The sequence below is a fragment of the Pyrgilauda ruficollis genome, unplaced genomic scaffold (genome assembly GCF_017590135.1).
Source record: "Pyrgilauda ruficollis isolate IOZ18807 unplaced genomic scaffold, ASM1759013v1 scaffold80, whole genome shotgun sequence".
Lineage (NCBI taxonomy): Eukaryota > Metazoa > Chordata > Aves > Passeriformes > Passeridae > Pyrgilauda > Pyrgilauda ruficollis.
In genome coordinates, this window is record NW_024529933.1 from 2,547,346 (window position 1) to 2,570,972 (window position 23,627).

General features: G+C 41.6%; 1 protein-coding gene across 3 annotated transcripts in view; it reads left to right on the plus strand.

Moving 5' to 3' along the window:
• The first annotated feature begins 8,180 nt into the window (after positions 1 to 8,180).
• The window catches only part of PKP2 (plakophilin 2), a 37,710-nt gene continuing 22,263 nt past the window's right edge, over positions 8,181 to 23,627 (plus strand). For 2 of the 3 annotated variants that reach the window (XM_041487522.1, XM_041487523.1), the window contains exons 1-4: positions 8,181 to 8,466; positions 15,455 to 15,567; positions 17,993 to 18,684; positions 23,039 to 23,177. In XM_041487522.1, coding sequence (XP_041343456.1) covers positions 8,259 to 8,466; positions 15,455 to 15,567; positions 17,993 to 18,684; positions 23,039 to 23,177 — 1,152 coding nt within the window. In that variant the 5' untranslated portion in view covers positions 8,181 to 8,258. The remainder of the gene's footprint in view (positions 8,467 to 15,454; positions 15,568 to 17,992; positions 18,685 to 23,038; positions 23,178 to 23,627) is intronic. The other variant, XM_041487524.1, reaches the window with a different exon arrangement.

The window sequence follows — 23,627 nt, forward strand, 5'->3', positions numbered from 1 at the left end:
GTTTCTAACAAATATTTGGTTTACTCCTTTAGACCTTCACAATTTTAAACTGTATTTACACACTTGACCTTCATCATTAAAGCTGATGTGTATTTTAAAGCTCCATGGACAACTTGCAAGACCACCAAAACTACAGCAGTGGTTTGATGTCCAACTGCAAATCTCAAACCTCATACAGATGTGTCAGGCAAAATATTTAAAAGCAACTCTCAAAGCAAAGTCTACACATTAGCACTAATCCAGGTCAAGATCAGGACAGTTAACCACAGCGACAAACTAAGAAAAAAATCCCTTTCAGAGAGTCTGCCAGGACTGGAAATACCATAATAATAGTAGAACTTAATTACTCCTATGTACATTTAAATGTCACTGTGGTATTTTTAGACACTCTACAGGAATGTTTCATGGATAAACTAGTCAGGGAACACAAGGGGGAGCATCTGGTTTTGTCTCTCTTCCCAGTGACATTTTTGGCTCGTATCACGATGTTACTATCAAGGACTATCTCTGTAATAACCAGTAAAATGTGTTTATATTCAACATTCTTCAAGGAATGTGAAGGTCAAAAAAAAAAAATCCTCTGCACTAGTGTTTGACTTCAAAATGTCAGTTTAGAAGCAGCCAAAAATGCTAACTGAACATAAAGGAATTATTAGGTGCAGAATAGAAAGAAAATAGGAAAAGAAAGGAAATAATGACTGTATCACTGTGTAAGTTCAAGGTGTCTTGGCACCTTAAATACTGTGTGCAGTTCTGGCATCCTATCTTAAAAATTGTAGAGTTGAGCAAGAAAAATGAAGGCTGATAAAGGTGACCTACAATCTGAAACCATTTGCATAGAAAGAGAGATGAAAAGGTTAGAGGACTTTTCAGCCTGGAAAACCAATTTCAGAGGAACATAACAGTGAACTGTATAATCAGTAGCACAGACAGGATGAATAAGAAACTCTTATTCCTTTTTTTTTCCTTTCATAATATCAAAAATAGATTACATCAAATGAAATTATCATCCAGCATTTTGGAACAACACAAAAGGGAATGTGTTTTCATACCCTGTAATTAAGCTGTATAACCTATTACAGAGGGGCAATAGTCATGCAAAAAGGCATCATTCAAACGAATGGGGGAAAATCATTAAATACAATTAAACACAAAGGTACTGCCTCTGGCTGGAGATATCCCTGAGCTGCACATTGCTGGAAGCTGCAGAAGGATACTCAGGGAGTACTGTTCCACCTTTGTGCTAGTTTTATACCAGACATCCACCGCTGCTCACCATGACAGCATGGCAGGCTTCCTTAGGGTAGCCATGGTCCTTGTCCACTCTCTAAACCATGCTGGAAATGCCTAGGAAATTAACTTTTTCCTTGTATTATACGCACCACTCATTGTGCTAACAGCAAAACCTAAAAAGAGTTATAAACCTTAAAAAGTTTAGGAAACCAGGCACCTTTTTACTGCAAACCTGTTTGCATTTATTTTGAGCCAGGATCAGATTGGACTGTACTTTTCCTGACCTGACTTACAAAAAATGTGTCTATAAAATGTGGATCAACCTGATTGATCAAAAAAACCCACCCCCAAAAAACCCTTCTTAAACTGTTGGGAAGTCATTGTGTCATGGAGCAGCTCTTGATAGCAGTCCAGATGGATCTGCTGGGCTTACACACAGATTGCTCATAAACTCTTCTGGCAACTGGAGTCTAAGTGAGATTTTCCTCCCCCAAGAACAGAGGCCAGCCAGCTCTGTGACTGCTTTGTGCAGTTAGGAATTCCAAAATGAACAGGCATGTACACTTCAGTTTCCTTCCAGCTTCTTCTCCTGTAAGTTTTAGTGCATTCTGTCATTCTTTCATGGTGACTGGGTAGGATGCATTACCTGGTATTTTGCAGATGAGTGTCTGTTATAACAGATCTTCCATGTGTGCATCCTCAGGCTGTGGATCAACAGAATGATACACAAATAGTCTCCCATCATGCATCAAATATATTAAAAGCAGATTAGGAAGATATCTGTGCTATTTTAGATACAGTTAATCCTGTTTTACAGCAGAAAATGAGTAGATATACTCCTCAAGCCCCTTTAGCAGTGATTTCTATAACTTAGCTAAATATAATAAGAAAATAAATTAGGATATTTTAATGAAAATACGAGTTTTCATTTTGCCTGAAGGACAGCTGTTGACAGTTCTTATTTTTAAAAAAATGTTGTTTTATCTCCAAGTTTTATAATTTTTTGATGGGGGAAATATGACCAATGGAAACTCTTTTACTAACACTAGGAAACAAAAGTGTTTTAAATGTTACTCTAATACCTTCCTCAATAACCCCATCTCATACATTTCAAAATTAGGAGCCAAAAAATAAGAGATGGTTTTCGGTCTCTGGGATACCACATTTCTTAAGGAAAAACATTTAATTTCTCTATCCCTGCCTTGTATATAAAGATGTCATTTGGATGGTGTTGTTTCCTTGTAGCACTAGGCGAAGCCAAAAAACTCTCATACATGCAGCACTCAATGAAAGAGGGCCTTGGTAAAATTCAGAGCCTCTAGGTGCTACTGCATGCAATAACAGCTCAAACAAACACAAATAAACCCGTGTCCTCACTCTCATAATATTTATACCTCCACCTACGTATACAGCACATTATTTTACTACAGTGACCAAAATGTTAATGCCTGGGAAAGCATCCACACCTGAGAAAACAGAATAAGTGTGTTACCCAAAGCAGTGATTGCAGCTTCCTGGAATTAGCCCCACTTCATTCCTTTCATTCCAAGCCCTGCAGACAGTCACACTGCATTGCTGCTCTTTACAGCACAGTATCTGATACCACCATTTGAATGTGTCTTCCCAGATCATTCCTGGCTGTCTTCCCAGCTCCCAGATGACTCAAGAACTGACAGATGCAGGGCATAACCTTTGTTCCAAAAACTGCTTATGTGCATCTCCGAGGCTGAAAAAGGAGAAAGAAAAAGAAAACACACTCTTTTAAAGTATTACACTTGATTGCTAAAGTGAGAGTCTAAAAATGATAGGATGAAACAGAGCGCAGGGATTTGGAATGGAAAGAAATGAGGACAAGAGAACAAGTCTTAGGCACAGGCAATTGCTTGCGTCAGCAGGACAACAGTCCAACACATGGACAGGGCCATGCTGTTACTTTATTGATGCTTAAATGCAGCATTACCAGCTTTGCCCATATTTCCCTGCTGCTCAGTTTTGTTTGCTTTGCCAGCAAGCCTTGAGCCTGCTGTGATAAACTGGGCAAGAAGAGCACAGTCAGGGGAAAGTTATCCACAAGATATTGACTGGCTGGGACAGAAGGGGCTTTGCCACCTTTCCCCAGAACTTGCTGACCACCCCACCTCCAGATCACAGCGTGCGGGTGTTCCTGCCAAACACAAAGGATCAGCTGGGAGACAGAAAATTTAGATTAATGCTATCTCCTCCACTCTTAATCTCTGAAAAATATCTTCCCAATGGAGCTGTGCAGACAGACTGTCCCCTACCCACAGTGCAGAGGAGCCTACTATCAAGTAAAACATTCCCCAGGATATATCTGGGGAAGCTCCACAGGGATTATTCACAGTCAGGCATGTTAAAAACTTTGTCTCAGTTCCCTCTGCTCCTGCTGCCTCCTTCACTGTGACAAAACCCTTTTACAGCACCACAGAGGACAGATGTCACTGTACACAAGGGCAGCCACCCTTTCTCTTGGAGGTTGCTCTGCTGTAGCAGAGCACAATCTAACCCCACAACTTGTTCTGGGCACAGCCTTCAAAAACATCCCTTGGTTGAATGCAGCCCAGCAAAGGTCTCTAGCAGACCTCTGGCAGTACCACCCCATCAGGACTGTCACTGTGTGGCAGTGACACCACACAGAGCTGCTCCTCAGACTGTGGCTCAGGCAGAGGTTTTACCTGAGGGCCGCAGCAGTGGCCAGCACCAGCTGCCCCCTGCTCTAGGTGGGACAGACACTAACACCTCCAGCTGCAGGGAGAAACAAATGAGGTCTGAGTGATCAAATGAATAGGGTTTTGTTAATGAGGGCAGGATGCAGGCAAGTCCTGTCCTACTGCACAATAAAAAAAGAGAAGCCTGAGGAGCCACTGTTATCTGCAGTCCTTGGCTCTCTTGAGACACAAAGCAAAGCTCACGGCCATGCAGCAGGCTTGGTATGACATTGCTCAAGTCACAGCTCTGGGCTATGGCCTGGAATTTCAAAACCAGCAGTTCCACACCCACCTCATGGAATAGAGTGAAGGTTCGTGACGTCTCAATGAGAATAATTTTCATAATGTGTGTGTGACTGTGGTTTTCCTTTCCTCAGGAAATTTGCTGCTCCCTTGAACTCTGTCTAGGTCAGGGAGAGAGTCTCAATCACAGCCCTTACTTCGTTTATTGCAATATCTCTTACAGCCAGAGAACTGCTATCACACTCATTTTACCAATCTAAAAATAACACTTTTCCTCTAGGTGTCTCAGGAAAAAAAAAAAAAAAAAATATATATATATATATATATATTTACTTTACATTATCCTACAGGACCAAATAGATCATCATCTGCTTCTCTGCTTCCAAAAATTATGCTAGAGTGAAAAAAAAAAAAAAAATTCTACTGGAAGAAGACACAAACAAAATTGCAATGCAATAGGGCTCTCGGGTTTGAAAGCCCCCAGTGAACTCCCCCGTGCGTCCCCAAGGCCCGGCGGGCCCGGCCGTGCCGTTCCAGCGAGGGGACACGCGGTGGCACTGTGGCCTCTCGCTCCTCCAAGGGCTCCTCCTGGCCGGGAGGAGTTCGTTCCCTTTCCCTCGGCGGGATCACGCAAATCCAGCCAGAGGGAAGAGGACACGTGCAGAAAAAAAATTCCTGCTCTTCCTGACTAGCCGGCACTTAGACACAACACTTTCAGCCACGGGATCCGAAACAAAAACGGGGGAAAACCAAACCTTGAGTGAATCCGTTTTCTGTGCGGTCCTCGAGATTTACACGCATTGTTTCTGGGCGTATTGAAGATGCTGTTTCACATTTAAATGAACACATCAGTGTTCATATTTACACCCGTTTTTCCTGCAGCTGAAAATCATCTGTTTCCAGGGCACAAACCCGGCTGGATCCATAAGTCCTAATAGAGAGAGAGGGGGACTGGGAAGGAAAGAAAGAGTGAAAAGAACGAATCACCACAACTTTCATATAAATATCACTTGTGGGAACCTCCTGATGGAGAAAGGTTTTGTGGTTTAGGCCAAGCACATCTGGTAAGAATAAGAAATATGTCTTATAAAAAAAAAGTCTGTTTCCTGATCTGCTTGACTGCATCAGACACAGGGCTAAAAGCAAATGTTTTTGTATGGTGTTTCACATTCTTCAATCGGCACTTGCATTGTAATTAACTCTCTTTTTCAAAAATCTAATGAGCAAACATGCATCACAATCTTTTAGGAATAATCCCAGCTATGTTGTTTTCTGCCTGCAAATGACACTGCTAAAGTATTTCGCTATCAAAAGAATTGGGGCTTTTTTTTTTCAATTCAGTTGACATGGGAGATTAATCCAAAATAAATCAACTTCAAGGAATTGCTATTGATGGGGCAATCAGTTACATGATGTTTGTTTATCTTCTTCAGTGAAGAAAAAACCTTAATTCATTTCTATTTCAGATCTTGGCTAAGCATTTTCTGAATTGCTGTGCAGGCAAAATTCTTTCTTTCTCCTCTCTCCCCCTGCCCCCAACTTTCCAGTCAGCACTCCTAGTTACAAGGAGAGAAATCTATCTCAGTAATCTAATTAAAGGTTTTAAAGCCCAGAGCAAACTGCTATTTCTTTTGCCACTGATCTGACAAGCACAAATAAATATGCATACTTGCTAAATAAAGTTAATAACAATTCAACAGAGGCGATGCCACTGTGCCAAGAGCTTGTAAACCTCTCTGTGGTTCAGTGGCATCTGAGGACACCCTCTGCAAGGGTATTTTCTAAATATTAAATCCATTTCAAGTGCATTAGTTTGTGTTAAACCAAATTGGTTTTGACTATAAAAACTATCTAGAATTCGTGTTTGTGCTGGAGTTCAGGAATGGAGAAGAGGGCAGGGAAAAGGAGGAGGGGAGGAAATGTTTCACATTTTTTAGACTATTTCTAATCTCCTCACTCATACTGCCTGAGAATGAAGTATCTATTGTTTACTGGAAATGCTTTTGTGACTGTCTGCATGTCAGCAAAAGGGTCTAACATAGCTTCTGACATAGTTCACATTCCTTTCTAGCTGTGATGTGTCTTCCCCATTGTTTTTCCTACCCTATCCTGTCCATTCTTTCTTTTTTCTACCCTTGCACTTTTCTGTTACAATTATTTCTTGGCCGTCCCAGTTCTGCCCATATTCATCAGGAGTGTAGGATTGAATGATGACATGAACACAGCTTTATTAACAGGTCAGGGTGCAAGTTAGTCCTGTCCTACTGCACAACAAAAAGAGCTGTATGCACGAGGACCCACTGTTATCTGCTGTTCTGCCACATTTCCTCCTCTCCACAAATTCCTGCTCCTCTTTCCCAGCTGGTTCCCCCCTCCACCCCACCATCTCCAAACTTTCTGCTCCAATATATAATTTTTCCCCGTTTATAAGGAAAGGAGTGTATCACCCATTTTCCCTCAACCAGTGAAACTATTCTCATGTATCACTGCCATGACCTCACCTGTGGGTGCCACATTAGAACAAAGGGGAGTGACTTTAATTCAGAAAAGGTCCAGAGCTCCCTCCCCCTTTTTGTGAAAAAACAGAAGAGAGACAAAGAGTAAAAATCAGGAGTAAAAGGATTCTGGACTCGGAAGTGCAGACCCACTTCTTCCTCCCCATCCTGATTTTTGTGAGAAGGTGCCCAGTTTCTTAGGTTGCAGTGTACCCTCAGACAAAGATCACCCCAGCTCCTCCCCAGCCATGTGTACCCCCACTGCTGTCTGAAATTTGGTAAAAATCAAGCTTCAATAGCTCATTTTGAGTCCCAGCATGTCTCTGAAATAGCAATACATGAAGTTGAAAGCCACATTAGTTATCATTTGCTTTTAAGAATCAGCGGGTTTATATACCTACATCTAGTTAGATGAAATTTAGGGGTTTTTTTGTTTTTTGGGGTTGTTTTTTTTTTTTTAATTGTGCAACCCTGGATAGCCTAGTTCTTTTTCTAAAGCCTGCATTTTCCTTTCCCCAAAGCACTGTACGTTCCCTTGTTCCTCCTCCTTTGAACCCACCGTGAGTAGAGTACTTGAACACTAAATCCAAGCTGTGTTCTGAGATCGTATGAGAATATCAGCCTTCCCCCAGCAGTACTTCGGGGGGCAAAACCCACTCATGACAGCAGGGGCAGAGCCAGTCGGGGCTTTTCCAAGCTTTAACTGAGCAATTCCCTCATCACCTCCTTACAACCAAACTGAGAGAAGGCGGCTGTAACTCATCTCTCTGCAATCCCTTAGGGCAGCCTGGAAAAAACCCAGACAGCGGGAAAACCAGCAGCCCTATAACCACTCCCGCCTGAAAGTTTGGTCTTCGCAGCACGGACCACCGCGCTTACAACATCTTCTATTTCCAGGCTGAAACTTACACACAGAATGTGTAAACATAGAATTACCTTATATATACCGTGATGCCAAGCATCTATGAGGGACGGCACATGAGGACAGCGCATATTTATACGTTTAAAATGGGTTCGTGTGCCTGTTCACGGGGGGGTGTGTGTGCCACGGGAACCCCGTGTCCCGGCGGGTGCGACACAAACACAAACAGAAACACACACACAAACACACACATAAACACAGACACACACAAACACACACAAACACACACAAACACACACACAAACGCACGATCGCGGCCCCGGGAGCTCAGCCCCGGCCGCTCCGGGACTGCCCCTGCGGGAGGACGGGGACAGGCGGCGCTTCCCGGAGGCGGCGGTCGCTCCCCGCTGCCGAGGGCTGGGCTGGGCTGGGCTGTGCCGGGCTGTGCCGTGCCGGGCTGTGCCGTGCCGGGCAACCCCGCTGGACCCTTTCCCCCGGCGGGCAGGGCAGGGGAGCGGAATAGCGGCGAGGGGCCGAGCAGGGGAGGGGAGAACCGGTCGGGCGGGGCGGGGCGGGGCGGGGGCCGTGCCTGGCACCTGTGCGGCGGGCGGGGCGCGCTGGGCGCGGCTCGGCCCCGGCGCTGGGGAAGCGGCGGAGCCGCAACAGGTCCGCGGAGTCGAGCTCAGTCCGGCCGTGCCCATGGCCGGCCGCGGGCCCGAGCAGGGCTACATCCGCACCGTGCTGGGCCAGCAGATCCTGGGCGAGCTGGACAGCTCCAGCCTGGCGCTGCCCTCCGAGGACCGGCTGAAGCTGTCGGGAGATCGCGCCGGGGAGGAGAAGGCGCTGCGGATCCACCGGCAGGTCCAGCAGACGCTAGCCAGGAAGAGCCGGGGCTCGCTGTACAATGGTGAGTGCCCGCCCCACGATGCTCTCCGGAGATGGGATGGGAGCCGGGACACGGCTCCGGGAGGGGACCCGGGACATGGCTCTGGGAAGCGACCCCAGCTGGCCACGTGTCCGCGGCTTCCCGGCCCTAGGGCGTGCGGACTGCCCGGGCAGGAAATCTAACTCGTGGCTCTGTCGCCTCTTCTTTTACTGTTTTCCCACCGCCGCGAGTCAGGAGTTTCTCCCTCCCAAGCCCCGCCGTGACTCGGTGTGTGCCCGCTGCCCGAGACGGGAACCGAGCTGAAATTCTCCTAATCCAGCAGCCGCTTTGTGTGCTTATTTAATGCCTTTAGCTTTACCCACTGCTCCTGTTTGCGAAGTAAAATGGGACGAATCGTAGCAAAAGGTTTGCCTTGTTTAACCGTGCAATTAAAAAAAAAAAAAAAAGTTTGGAAAAGTAACTCTAGGAAAGGCATGAATGGGAAGCACAGAACGATAATGCTATCAGACATTATTTACCCAGTTCTTTGACATGCGTGATTGAAATTGACGTCAATCATCCCTCGCTTCCCAGATCTTGTAGCCAGAAGGCCAAACCCTTCAGGAAATCTGCAGCCACACCTTGTGCCCCAAGCAGAGCACGACCACAGCGCCAGGCACCCACAGGGTGACTGCCAGGTGCTGAGGGTTAAAGGCAAAATACTCGAGGGGTTTAGTCTTAACCACTCATGAAAACTTTATGTACCATGGAACTTTAATTTTGTTTTTAAATGGGAAGATATGACTGACCCGCAGGCTCCATGCCCTGTTGCTCCGTTGTCCTTAAAGAAGTTGTCACCTTTCATTTGCTAAAAGCTGTGAGACGAAAGTTTTTATAACCATACTTCACTCATCTGTCTTAAGAGTCAGGCAGACGAATATTTTTGTGTTCATTGTCTGGCCTCTATTTTAAAAAACAGCCCATGGCAAAAATGGACATATTCTGCTCATAGAAATCAGTTGTACAAATCACATAAACAGGTGTGCAATGTGCAGATAAACATGCAAGTCCTTAGTTTGGTCATTTAAATACAGATTCTAAACACTTTTGCGTTGCTTAATTTCTTTTTCTCTCAGCAAAGAGCCTACAAAAAGCTTTTTAAGGATAGTTTATAAATGATACTGTGTCATGAACCTGAGCTCATGTCTCCAAACCATGCATAAAACACTACAAAAACAGAGTTCCCCTGCTCTCAAGGCATCCTGGCTTCTCTGGAGTACATTAACAGACCTGACATATTTGGGGATAGTTATCTTGGTTTGCTTTGTTTTGCTAAAGGTCAAGTATTTGAAGCCCTTGCATTTCTGAGACACCAAAACTTTTAAACTTCGGGATAAGGGGTGGAAAATGGCATGTCTGTAACATGTCTTGTTCGTGCAAAAAATGAACTTTTTTTCTTTCAAACGTATTTTTATGGACAAGTTGCTGTACAATTTTTAGTCCCATTGTAAAACTCAGAAAAAAATAATGAAAACTGAAATGCATTCCATTAATTTATACATGTGTATAATACATGTATATCTGTCTAGATCTTATATATATATAATGTGAATCTTAGCCAGTCTTGCATTTAACCTGTTGACTTTCCTGAAAAATATACATAAACTTGCATGTGTGTCCCAATGTGCTTTCTATATAGACTTGCTCAAAAATGGACCATGCTTTCAGAAACATTAGAATTCTGATGTGTAGGGAACTTTTAAAAAATATGCCCTTTTTTACATGCAAAAGCATCCCTTTCTGTGAATTACAGCCCTTTTCTGGCTACATTCAAGGTTCTGACATTGTTTGCAGTTTCAGAGGAGGATTACAAAGATTTAGAGGAAGCAGGAGCAGTCCCCTGTGACATAACTGTCCTGTCTGTAGGAGTATTTCAGACTCTGCTCAACAAGGTACTTAGTGCATACCGAGCCACAGTGTTCACATGCATGCCTAAAATTAGCCAAGCACATAACCACTGGGTGTGAAAAATCAGTGGTAGGAAAAGTTCTTGCCCAGTGTCATCAGTGCACACCCATTTTCTACTGAAACTATATTTTATTTTATATAGTATTTTCTACTATACTCTGACTATACTATACTCTACTGAAACTTTGAAGCCACAAGAAGCAATTTGTCAGCCAACATAATTTCTCTCTAGAGTTTCAAATTAGAGGTGTCTGCTTAGCCTTCAGCACTACTTTTATATGGATTTTTTTTTCCTCCTACCCCCGTACTGTTTGTTGTTTCATGCCCTTTTCCCCCTTTTGGAAGGTGTGTTTCTTTCTGATAATAGAAATTCAGTAACCTTCAGATTTGAGGATTCCACCTGCTGCCAAAGGAATGAAGTTACATATGTGCTCAACTCTTTTCAAGATGTTGTAAAGCATTGTTAATAGCTTTTCAAGCAGTTCAACAACAGCTGCAGCTTGTCCAGTTTACCCACTGCTGAGCCTTTATAAATTAAAGATTGCGCTGCCCTTAAATGTTTTGAACAACTAAAGCAGTCATATCAAATTTCTGGATGCTATTTAGGAATAGAAATACAAAGGTAGGTAGTTTCACCTTATCAAAGTAAAAGTGGCATTTGGAATCAGAGATTTTAATGACTCGTGTTTTGTTGCACATGCTGTTTTTATTTCATGTACATTTTAGGAATCTTTTAAGCTTCATTCTGTTTATGAGTCCACTTGCCTCTCCTCTTGTTCCTTTTGGATTTTGATTGGCTCTTTAAGGCATCCTTATCAGATCCTGACTGTAAAAAATGAGGGCAGAATTGAGTAATGTATCACACAAAACCAAATGGCCTGATGAACTGCTGTCTGTGTACTGATTCTTTTTCTAACAAGTTTTATAAACACAGTGTGTTTATTAAAAAAAAAACAATCAAACAAAAAGTAAAAGCAGAATTCAATCTTATGTGATTTCCAAATAAACAGCATCAGATATAAGACAATAGAAATCAGAGTATTATTTATTCCTCACATTTAATCATTTCTAAAATTCATAGTATTTTCTTGTTACAATTGTTTTTAGGGACTCAGGGCCCTTTTTTCTCCTTGGCTTTCTATTTGGCAGAATGTTGACTGTTCCATAGTAATTTTCTATGTTTCTGGGATAAGGAAGTAGAAAACATATCTGTGTTGACTTTCAATTTTTGTTGGTGTTGTTACATTCCTCTGCTTTCTGAGCCAGAAGAAATCTTTTTCTTAAATTTGAACCCTTGTGTAAATGTCCTAACCAACACAAAATGTTAGAAAAACTCCTCTGGGACCGGGCACATGATGGCAGAGTGATGAAGGAGCACAATCAAAAGGAAGGCTCTTTGATCTGGAGATGAAGGGATTCAGTGATGGTTTTGATATGCCATTATTAAATGTCATCATCTGAGTCCATCCTGAGTGCTGAAGTATAACAAGGGATGGAAGGGTGCCAGCCCAGGAGTGCTGAGGAGTCCCCGAGGGGGAGGTGACCACCCAGGTGCCCTGAGCAGGAGTGGGCAATGAGCACTGGCCAGGGGGGCACTCCGGGTGTGTGACAGTCCCTCAGGTCCTGTTACACTCATGTGTACAGGTACAGCCACATTGATGACTGCACTGAGAAGTTCAAAGCCAAAATTTAGCTTTCATGGTATCCATTCAAATATGAAAGTGCTGAAGAAGACACATCAGAGAGTTACCCCTGTCCGTGATTTAAGAGGGATTTGACACACCCAGCTCCTTAGTGGAGATAATTGGCTTTTTCATCTCCCAGATATCTTAGAGATGCCTCTTGTCACTGTTGTTTCTGAAAGCAAAGCAAACATTAGGGTGGTCTGTCTGCAGCCATAGGCAGTGATTGCTGGGGAGAAATTTCCAAGGCCTTGGGAGGTGTTGGGCTTGTTACCTCCAGGGGAGCAAAGGGGCCTTGAGAAAAGCCTCTCTGGAGACAGATGGGATTTCTACTCAGTCATCTGTACAGGCTGTTGCCTCCTGACACTGGAATTATTTTTTCCGGTCTCAAAATTTTCTTGTAACTGTTGCAATATCAGGTGACTTCTGCACAGCTCTTATTTTAGGCGTGGAGAAGAGCAGAGGGGCTCGGTTTGCCTCCTCCAGTGACCATATCCAAGGTGTTCCTCGGCTGTTTTAGTTCATACTGACAGCAGAGAGGGAACTGATAAGCAGTTCCACTCAGTTGCCCACACATGGGTGTCTGATGCTGTCTGAGATGCCTGAGTTGTCCAAAATACCCTTATGGGTTGACAGACATGATGCAGGGCCTGCAGCAGACCCATTTTTTCCTGACTGGCTGCTGGAAATCAAGTGTGGTGTCCTATGGCCTCTCAAATAGTGTTTTTCCCCTGTGGATGACTAAGTGGATCGTGTGCTTATTTCCTGAGGAGAGAGTTTTTGTGAGACTTAAAACACTGAGAACCACAGTCAGACAGTATTAGTCCTAACAGTAAATAAGAACATAACGTAGATTTTAAAAATAATAATTCTTGGCTTTTTAAAATCAAACAACAAAACATGGCACTGGGTGTGTAAGGTTTTTGTAGTACAGTGAAAATAGACTGAGGGAAGCCTCACTGGCCAGGCAAATTTTGATGAGGTCATCTATTCTGCATCTATAACTGTTGGAAAGGCACAGCACTTCAGTTCCCACTTTTTCCTTTACCACACAGACTTTTGGCACAAGTAACCAGCACACAGTAAAAACCATGCCTTTTATGTCCGCCTAATAAATCTACAGGTAAAAGGCCAGCAAAGTAATTTACTGATGTGGTAAGAGCAAGCAAGACATAACTGCAAGTGAAATTCCATAGGTTGACAAGTACTGTGTTTGTCTCTGAAAGAGAAAAAATTTTACTGATGGATAATTTCACAAGGTAGAAAAAAGGGAATGACTGAAAGATAACTGCATGGTACAATTTTTGATTTACTGTATTTTGTTTTTCTAAGAGGGAACTGTTAGATATGTAGTTCATCCTCAGCCACTTAATGGACAGCCTTGTTATTTTTAACTTGTCCTCTTTTTTGTATTTTTATTTTTAATAAAGACAAGCTTAGAGTTATCTAAAATATACAAAAGTTATTTGCTGAAAGGGCTTTTATGCCCTAAGGACATAACTGAGAACATTTTCTCACTAAGTACAGTAAACAGGAAAAAAAAATACAAACTGTAAAGAAACAGAAATTTATGGGTAATTATATTTCATTATTTATTGTATGAAAGTCCTTCAATATGCAGCAATGAAGAAAGTGAATCTTTAAAAAGCCAGCACTTAGCTGAGAGGGACTCTTACTGGGCACCTGAAATAGTACATTGCTGTGGGACTTATATGACACAAATGTGACATCCATATCAATCTGTAGATTTGGGATGTTGGTGCACATTTCTGTGAAATATTTGCAGTATAAGAGAACAATTTACTCCTGCCTCTTTCTCATGTGCTCAGGTAACCCTTGGGCTATGGTAACCTTGTAATGTCAGGAAGGAATTATTACAATCCAAATCATGAGTTTGACCAAGCTGCACCATTCCACTCTCATGACACAAAGTAACTGTGAATGTGTCCTAACAAATCACCTCATACATGTTTAAATCTGCCACAATGAGAGAATTGGAAAGTATGATTATACAAGCAAGATAATTGCAACTTATGTTTGAATTAGGCCTCAAATTATCACATTCTGCCATTATATTTTATTGCATTTTACTGTATTATGGGATCCACAAATTTGATCTTCCGCAGTTTGGGCAAGTCAGCATTCTTTAGATTTCTTCTCTGTAGTATCTCAGGTAATATTTGCTGTTTTGAAAATTGATGGCCAGTTAGCTTCTTTATTGACCAGTATTACCTGTTCAGCCTAGTAGGCCCATTTATGACTGATTTGAGGTCTTGCTTTCAACTTCTATTTCACCTCTTTAAACCTGTGTTAGTTACATTCCTATGTGCAGATTCTTATAGTAACATGGGAATCTCATAAATAATTATTTCATTAATATCTGTTGCTTTAAGAAGTTTCATTAATAGAAGCACTCACTCTTTGAAAATGAAAAGAGTGAAAAAAAGGAACAGCCCGAAGGTTTTGTGGGCCTGTTTGGGGTTTTACAGGAAGAAATAATCACAATGTGCTGCTCTATTTTCAGAGCTGGGTCATGGAAAAAAAAGAGAGCACATAACCAAATAAGATGTGGATCTTTGATATTATTTGTAGGATTAGTGTACCTTTCAGGTGCAGATTTGAAGTGCCTGTGCACAACCCAGCTTTACAGTGCCATGAGCCATGGAGTTTGTTCACAGACTCTTTGTGCCGCTTGGGTGGAGCACTGAGAAGAATGAAGCATTATTTGCTCCAATGCACTGCCATTAAATTAGCACCTGAGGGAGAAGAAAAAGCAGCAGCTGAGGCAGACAGCTGTGAAATAAAGAGTGTGTGCTGAAATACTCAGTGTGTGCTGTTTGTTTACAAACAGTTTACAAACTGTTTACATGGTGAAATCTGCATCTCTAGCGTGCAGAGATACGGACACCAACCCGTGTTTCTCAGCTCCAATCTACAGCTGCAATTTTTTCATCTCTTGAGTACTTTGCATGTCATAGTCAACCAGGGTAAACCATGCATTTATATATTTGCATGTACATTCAGAGTGGTTACAGTGAAAAATAAATGTTCTTAGTTCAGTGATACTGTTTCTCAGCACTTAATCAGTTCGTTATCTGGGATATTTAAAATATCAGCTTGCTTTGTTAAAACAATTTTCATAGCGGCAGGAGTCACTGGACTCCTAAAAGCTAAAAATAACTCTTAAGCAAAGTACATAGGGAACTGAAAAAAAAATGGCTTGTACCCTCAGGAAAATACAAATATCCCTCCATTATTTCCCTGTTCAATTTTCAGCTTACATAAATGTCAGTGCTGACTGCTATTACGTATTACGTATCATCCTTTATGAGAATGCCACGTTTTGGTACGACCTTACTAATGTTAATCTTTGGTTCCAGGCAGCCTGCACCGTGCATCCAGTGTACCAGAGCGTGTCTATAACATGGGGATCACTGAGAATGATTTTGCACCAAGGTCTCCCTACAGTTTCTCATACTACCAGGCAAACCAGGTGAGGAAAGCACGACAATGAGTAGAAATGAAAATAGTATCACACACATAGTTTATTCATTTTGTTGCTACAAATAATACCATTTAGATGGTGTTACGAGGTTTGTTTGCTTGTTCATTTTCTTCTTAAAACCTGATTTTTAGAAAATGAGGGTTTTACAATGAAATCTCTGTGTGTTCTCTCTTCCTTCCAATGACTTCAGAGCCCAGTAGCCAAATTCAAGCCAATCATACAGATGGGCTGTTTGCAGTCCTGTTGGGCTTGTGAGAATTGGCATCAGGGTAGAAAAAGAAAAATCATATTTACACTCCACTGAGGCAAAGGCTGTGACAAGTCAGATCTTCATCCCTCCCACCAGACAGCAGCTCAGTCAGCACATCTGTACCTCAGGGTGGCCAGAGGCCAGGCTGCCCAGGCAAACAGAATTAAGCATCCAAAACCAAAGCAAAACTTTAGTTTTTACAATGTAGAGTGGTTCCTTATAATTTCAAATACTCCTGTTGTAACCTGTTTTATCATGATAAGAATTCCAGCAGTACAGTCCTTGCAATACAGTGGTGTTTCTAAACCATCTAATCATAAATTCTCTTGTTATTTTGACCAGCTTTTCTTGGGGTTATGGCCTGAAGGCTGAGATAAATAATTGGTTTTCTGCAGGGTTTTTGACACAGCTCATAATTGGTTTTGGACCTATTTGAAGGACCAACTGGGAAATTAACACAGCTCGATAGCAATGCTCCTGCACAATCAGTTTAGTAAACTGAAAGCATTTTGGCTTGAGTACAGAAACATTTATTTGGTAAATAACTGTGCATGAAGGGGGCAATTCTTTCCTAATTTTAGACTACTCGAGAATGGCGTTTTGTCATTAAAAGTAATAGCCCAGCCTTTGAGCAGTCAATGAAGCAGCTCTAGCTCTGCCTAGGGAGAGACAGAAGCATTTACCTAAACACATTTCATTCTCTGTTCTCCCATCCTCTATACTCAGTGGTCCTGCAGTCCATAATATTTCATCTGAATTCATTCCTTCCAGAAGACAGCAACAAGAGGAAAAGTGGAGGTGACATAGGAATCACAAGAAAATAATACAGTTTACCTTGCAGGGCGTGGGGAGAAAAGAGAAAAAAGTGTAAAAGCTGGGAAAAGCCACAAGGTCTAGTACTTCACAAAAAATGTTAATTATCCCCAAACAACAGGTAAAGATATCCTTGCATAACTTCTGTAGAATAAACAGATATATCCAATGACCTTTGCCTGAGCCTGCTGGTTTCTATAATCTTTACTCCTTTTGTGAGTCAACTATCACCCTCAGGATCTCCTCAACAGTGAAATTAAGGGAATTCAGTCTGGCATCTATCTGCTGAGCACTGTTTCTTCACTTAAAAGCTTGTGTAAACTTCTCCGTTTGCCTTAAAAAATGTCTTTAATATGTCTAAACTTTAACACAATGTGGAGATATGGAGCTTTCTTTTATGGCTGTATGCCCCTATGATTACTGATTTTTTAAGAAATTGCTCCACGACTCCTCTATTTCAAGGCCAGATAGTGTCCCAAGTGGATTTATTTCTGGAAAGTTTTGAATGGAGTATGCAGTCCAATACAGAGTACAAGAAAAAAGTGTAAGAATCAAGAGGCCTCAAACAGAACCTAAAACTAAGAATCTTGAAGATAGATTCTACAAAGAAAGGTTGACTGCAGTGGATTTGTTTGGTTTAGAAAAGAGAAAATTGTAAAGCCAGATTATGATCTAATGCAGTCTCCCCATTAGGTATAGGAAGAAAAAGCAATCTAAAATTGTAACTGTAGAATTGGGGAAGTCATTGAGATGGTGAAATAGTCATTTTCATTTTCTTGGAATGTTATACAGTTTCCTTAATTTTTAAGAGGCTAAATAAACAGAGAAGGGACTATCTCTTTTTACTGGATCCTACCACAAATGAACTCAAGTGCTAAATAACTTTATATTAATAAGGTTATTATCAATATCAAAACACTTCAGTATAAAATTTTTTATACCTGATTAATTTTCTTCTATTAGACAGCCTTGAATTTAGCTTTAGTAGTAGATGTTGGTGCTAATCCCCAAGGAGTTGCAACAGAAGAATCTCCATTATTAATAATTCTGTTCATTACCTGGCTTAATTGACTTATGCAACTGTTTTGAGTTCTGCTCAGCCTTTGTCTCCTGATCTTTAGACTGTACTTCTTTCTGCCTTCATGAGGGAATTACCAAGAAGTGTGGCAGAATCCCATTTGATGCACAATTTTGGCAACGTTCACGTATTTTTTTGTGATTGAGAGCAGACTGTAGAATTTGTGCCTTTACCTTGTTTGGTTTGGTTTCTCTTGGTTTGGTTTCTCTGCTGCTAATCCTAAGCACTGTCACCTTACTGTGGCTCCTGTTGTTTCGTGCCCCCCGGAGCAGGTTGCCTCCCCATCCTCTTACACCAATGGCTGGGGGACAAGGATTGCTTACAGGACGATGGAAGAGAGAGCTCTGAGGCAGCCTCTGAAGAGACTGGAGGTTTCTCCCCAGCGAAATCCGGAAAGGCTGGCGTATGTGTCCAACGATTTTCACTACGACGGAGGGATTTCAGCTGGGTTCTCCATGAGGCACGGAGATGGCCTGAGATCCAGCGGGACTGTGCCGCCGAGATACGCTCGCTCCGAGATCGTTGGGTACACCCTTCGCGACTCCGTGCACAGGGGACGCTCCTTCAAGAGACAGTCGCGCACGGGGGCTGCCAGCGATGCTGTCCTTGATGGTGCCTACCCCAGCCCCGCTGTCCCTCTGTACCACCATCCTGGCAACAGCCGCAGCATGAGCAATCTCCTGGAGAAGGAAAATTACCTGGCCTCGGAGAGCGCCATGGGACAAGTGAGGTCCCCCACCGCATCCCGCTTGTCTCAGAACAGGCAGTCTGTGAGATCCAGCTTCTACCAAACCACCTTCAGAAATACCCAGAGCAGGAGGGAGGTGTCCCAGCCAGCTTCCATAGCCAGTGTCACTGCAGAAACAGATGGGAAGAGGATGCCAGTGACAGCTGCTGTGGCCGCAGCGGGGAGAAATGGTTTCCTGCAGAGCGAGCAAGCGACCCTCAATGGATCTCAGCTGGGGTAAGCACAGTGCAGGACCTGCTTTGGCTCTGGGCTCTCACAGCTGACAAGAACGTGCTTGTTAGAAAGTTAACTGATAGCCTTTGGTTCAGCAGCCAGCACCATGCATGAAATATCAGTGCAGAGAAGGCAGAAAGTAGATTGACTTTTAAAAAGCCACATTCAGTGCAACGGAGGAAAGGGGACAAAAAATGAATGTGTATGTACAGTGCAAGATATATACCTCCTGCTGAAGTTTGGGACCCCATTTTGCCAAGAGTTAACTTTATCAGGAGACATAGAACAGTCACTGAGTAATTCACAACCTAAGTCACAACACACAAAATTGTATTGGCAAATTTTGTGCTCACAAAAGCCCATACCATATCAGCACTGGTTCTCACAGGAACAGGTCAGAAAAGTACCCGTGGGACAGCTTTTGGCAGATTGACAATTTCCAGTTAAAAATCCTCCATGGTTTCAAGGACACCTCTTAGTTTTTATAAACTTCAGGTAAAACACGGGCAGAAATTTTTCTTAGCTCTGTAGCACCATCCCTCCCTAGAACAAATACAAACTGCTCTGAATCCCAAGACCCCAGAGCTTCCCACTACCATGAGATCCTACATGCTGTGAGGGAGTTATCTTAATTTGAAACTCTGTTAGGTACATGCCAAAAAGTCCTAAATCTGCCCCCAGACTTCATGAAAATTGTTTAAAATACTGGAAAGGGTTGTTTGGGGTTTTTTTCCCCAAAATTACTTCCGCCACAAAAATTCCTTTCCAGGCAAGATTTCAGAATGTTTTAAATCTGTTCCATTTTCAAAAGAGAAATTTTATTATTTCTGAATTTCCCCTCAGGCGTGAATATATTTTCATTTTAGAATAATTCTTAGTGTTTCTAGAGCTGTTACTTTTCAGTGGACAGAACAAGCCACTTAGTATACAGGAGAAGGTTGCATGTTTATTCTGGTTTTTGCTGTTGTTTCAGAATTCAAATAAGGATCCTAAAATTTCTGTTTAAGTTAATCGTAGTGTAATTTACAACAGTATTATTAAGAAATTGCTTTTTTCCCATAACTGTGCAGCTGTTAAGTTCATTTTTTCTGAAGACCTATCTTTCTTCTTTTTCTGAATTTCTTGCTTTGTGAGAAAAGGCATCACCTGATATCACTGCTATGTGCAGATCAGGTATTTTTTGTTGTCAACTACATGTTGTGTGTTATGATTATATTTGCAAACATATATGGTATTATGCTCACTTCTGCTCTCAATAGAAATTTTCATCTCTGGGTGATGCAGGAGTTTGGAGATCTGACATTGATTATGTTGACTTATAAGTATACAGACTTATAAGTAGTAATGGAGTAGTAATACTGAAAATAGGTGCTGGGCTTTGTTTTTCAGTAGGGAGGACTTTGTTTTTCAGTAAGACAATTTACAAACATGTATCCCTTTGATTTAATAATCTGCTAAACTTTTCGCACATTCTAGAATGCATTTCTGAGCCACAACCAACAATTTTTATCTTGAATTACATGTAGGAGCAATTTTGGCTTTTCTTTTGCAGGTGCACACACTGGAGTCCGGTTGTCTGTCTGTACAAGCATCAACCAAAATATTTTAATACCTTCAGATGTAAAAATCATCTTGAATCATTGTGGAAGTGGCTTTAATGTGACCATGTTAACTCAGATGGCAGATTTGTGATCTGCTGAAAATCTTTGTGATGGCATAATTCCTTAAGTGCCAGTTTTTAGGTTCAATGTTTGCCAGAAGTTCTCTCAGTTCAAGGAATTTGTAGGCACTGTCAGTTTTCTTGTTATTTCTCATTCTCTTATTTGAAGGTTGCATTTATCTGACATATTGCTACCTTACTTCTTGCTCCCTTAGTAATGTAAAGGGGAGAAAAAAGATAAGCTTGTTTTGGAGTAATATAATTTTTCCAGAAACCTGTGGTTTTTTTTTTAATGCAGGCCACAATTTAAGTCTTTCCAAGTGAATTAAGAGAATGTAAAATGGTTGTGTACGTTTAAAGCTGTGTACAGCATTTGAAACATATCACAAATGCATTTTCAAACTTCCTGTCAAAGAATTAGCTCATGCTATGAAAGCAAAGTAGGAAAAAATCAAAGTACAGAGATGCTATCTCTGTATCTTCTGGTGAAGTGAATCAGTTAAGAGCATCCTAATGATTAAGAGCTTAGAAAAGAGAGAGGCTCAACCTGAAGCTGTCTGAGAAATGGCTGCTTGCAAAATCTGACCTCTAAATGTTCTGAAAGCTACCACAAAATGTATTTGTCTCAAAACTGGTATTCTTCGGCAATTAAGCTGAAGTCAGAATCTGTCAAATCGGTGTTCTGTTGAACAACCTCTGCCTGGCTGGCCATTTGTTTGGTGTCTCTTCATGTGTCAGTCAGCCACAGAGCTAATTAAGTTTGCCTGTAAATACTTCAAGGGTGGGAATGGAATCTTTGCATCAAATTCTATTTATTTTGACAAGAGTTAGGGTGCTGCAGCTTCATGAATACCATCGAGGGTCAGAGATGGTACTGCATCCCTTATTGCTGCCAGATAAAACATTAGGGAATGTTATTTTTATCCAGTGGAGAGCAATCCAAGTATGGCAGTGCACAACAGGAGAGAAATCCTCTGCCTGCTGCATGAAGGGGAAACTGGGACTGGAGAGCTGCTGTCACTCTCAGGGCAGAGCTACACCCCAGCACCTAGAAATGCACTGTCCGCCTGTCCACGTGTCCATCTCAGCCTGGCAGTGGCTCCTGGTGGACTTTTACTCCTCTGGGACACCAAAGGAGGTTGAGTTCCCACATAAATTCTCTGGTGTGCCCTGAGGAATCAGCTCATGCTTGACCTTGGGAAGCCCGTGGTTCTCTTCCCCTTCAGCCGCTGGTCAGTGAAATGCCACGATTTAGTACATGGGGGATGTCTGCTGCTCACAGAAGGTGACTGAATTTGGTCACAACGCTTCAAAATTATTGCTGTGTCCAACAGGTAGGCATGGTCACATGTGCAGGTTTGTAACCTGCTCTCAAAGCTTTTGCTGATTTAAGACATGTAACTAAAACCAAAGTTTGAAAAGGCTGTTTTTCAGTTCCACTACAAAGTAAAAAGAAGGAATATGATCTGGCTAATTTTCCATATTCCACTTTTCTGAGCATTATTAATTATTATTTAATATTTCTGCTTAGTTTAAAGAAAAAAATGTAAAGTTTCAACTTTAGTTAATCTACTTCCCAGGTGCTAATTTTAATGTAAAAAGCAGCTGAGTTAAAATGTCTAACTACAGATTCAATTACTGAGATAATTATCAAGTAAACCATTCTGATTCTGCAGTAGGGAATTATTGCCAATTACTGCTTGTTTCGCTGTGGGTCACAGACTGCCTCTCATCCCTTTCTGGCTGGTGGCACATCTGCTACTACAAAATGACCTGGATTAAAAAACCCGGAATAAAAAAAAAAAAAAAAAAAAAAAAAAGGAACGCTCACATTCTTGTCAACTTTTCTCTCCCCATTTTTTTTATCTGGGTGCAGCATATTTGAAACCAAAAGTAAATAAAAAGTCTGGGGAGCATAACCACCTGTCCTAGAGCTAATGCACCTGATTGAGCCATTAATTGTTTAATGTTCCATTTACTGGGGAAAAAATGTGTTTGGTGACCTCTCTTTCCATTTTTTTTATATGGTTATCTAACACAATCACCATTTAAGCAAACATGTTGGAAGCTGGAAGGGAAGTGGTGGCACATATTTTTGATATTCTCTACCACAGAATCTCTGCATACTCAGTTTAATGAGTGGTATTCTTATTTTTCCCACCTGAAAAATAGCTTTGCCCATCTATTTCAAACAAGAACAACTTTCTTCTTTGAAAAAATGAGGTTCTGAACCCTGCATAGATGTAGTCTGGGAACTAAGACACTGATGAAAGACATAAGGACAAATAAAAAAAACAATCCTCCACTATTGAGGAAAACATCAGAGTATCTTCATGGCCAGTAATAGTCACTCTGACATGGTTATGGCCTTCTTTTGATCCTCATCCACTTCTTCATCCTTCCTTTCACATTCTTCATTCATCCACTGGATGGAAACACTGATACAAACATCTACTGGTATTTCCATTTTGTTATTATAACTTGCTTTCTCCAGAACCACACTTCTATTTCTGACTTTCTCTTCCCCCTGAATGTCAGTATCTCTTAAAGCCATTATGATATTTCTGCTACTGGAAAGGGAAAAAAAAATCCAATAAAAGTTAAAGTTACATGAAAAACACAAAAATCTTAGTTTTACAAGACTGATAATTTTTCTGTAGTCTTTCTTCACTAGATCTCTCTGTGTGTACTTTTAAGGAGCCCAGAAGTGGAGATGACCCTGGAGCGTGCAGTGAACATTCTGAAGAGTGAAAATACACAGTCCACCCCCAGGATCCTTGCTGCAGTGACTTTCATACAGCATGAGTGCTTCCAAAAAGCAGATGCCAGGAAAAAAGTAAGTAATTATTCTTTTGTCAGTTACAATCAGGCAGAGAAAACAAGATTCTATACTTTATAGCACTATGTGCCAACATGAAAAGAAAGAAGGCAGTCTGAGTAATCTTATAGGATACTGATGTTAGATATTTTCTCTAAAATGCATGTGTTTTGCTGCAGGTTGTTTTGAACCCACTCATTGTATACCCACTCAGTTTGCCCTTTTTCAGCTGAACCAACTTAATTCTTTCAGCCTTTACAAATCATGGAGTCTGAACTTTTTGTCAGTATAGTTGCTCCTGTCTCCCATTTTTGACTCGCATGCAAAAATATCCCAAAAAAAAAAATTCTGAGTACAGTGCAAACTTATCCAAGCTTCAGGGTTTGTTAGGACTGTACAAATGCATTAAAAAAGTACATGGATTAGCAAAAATGTTAAGGGCTCATTGGAACTGTGCATATGCATTAG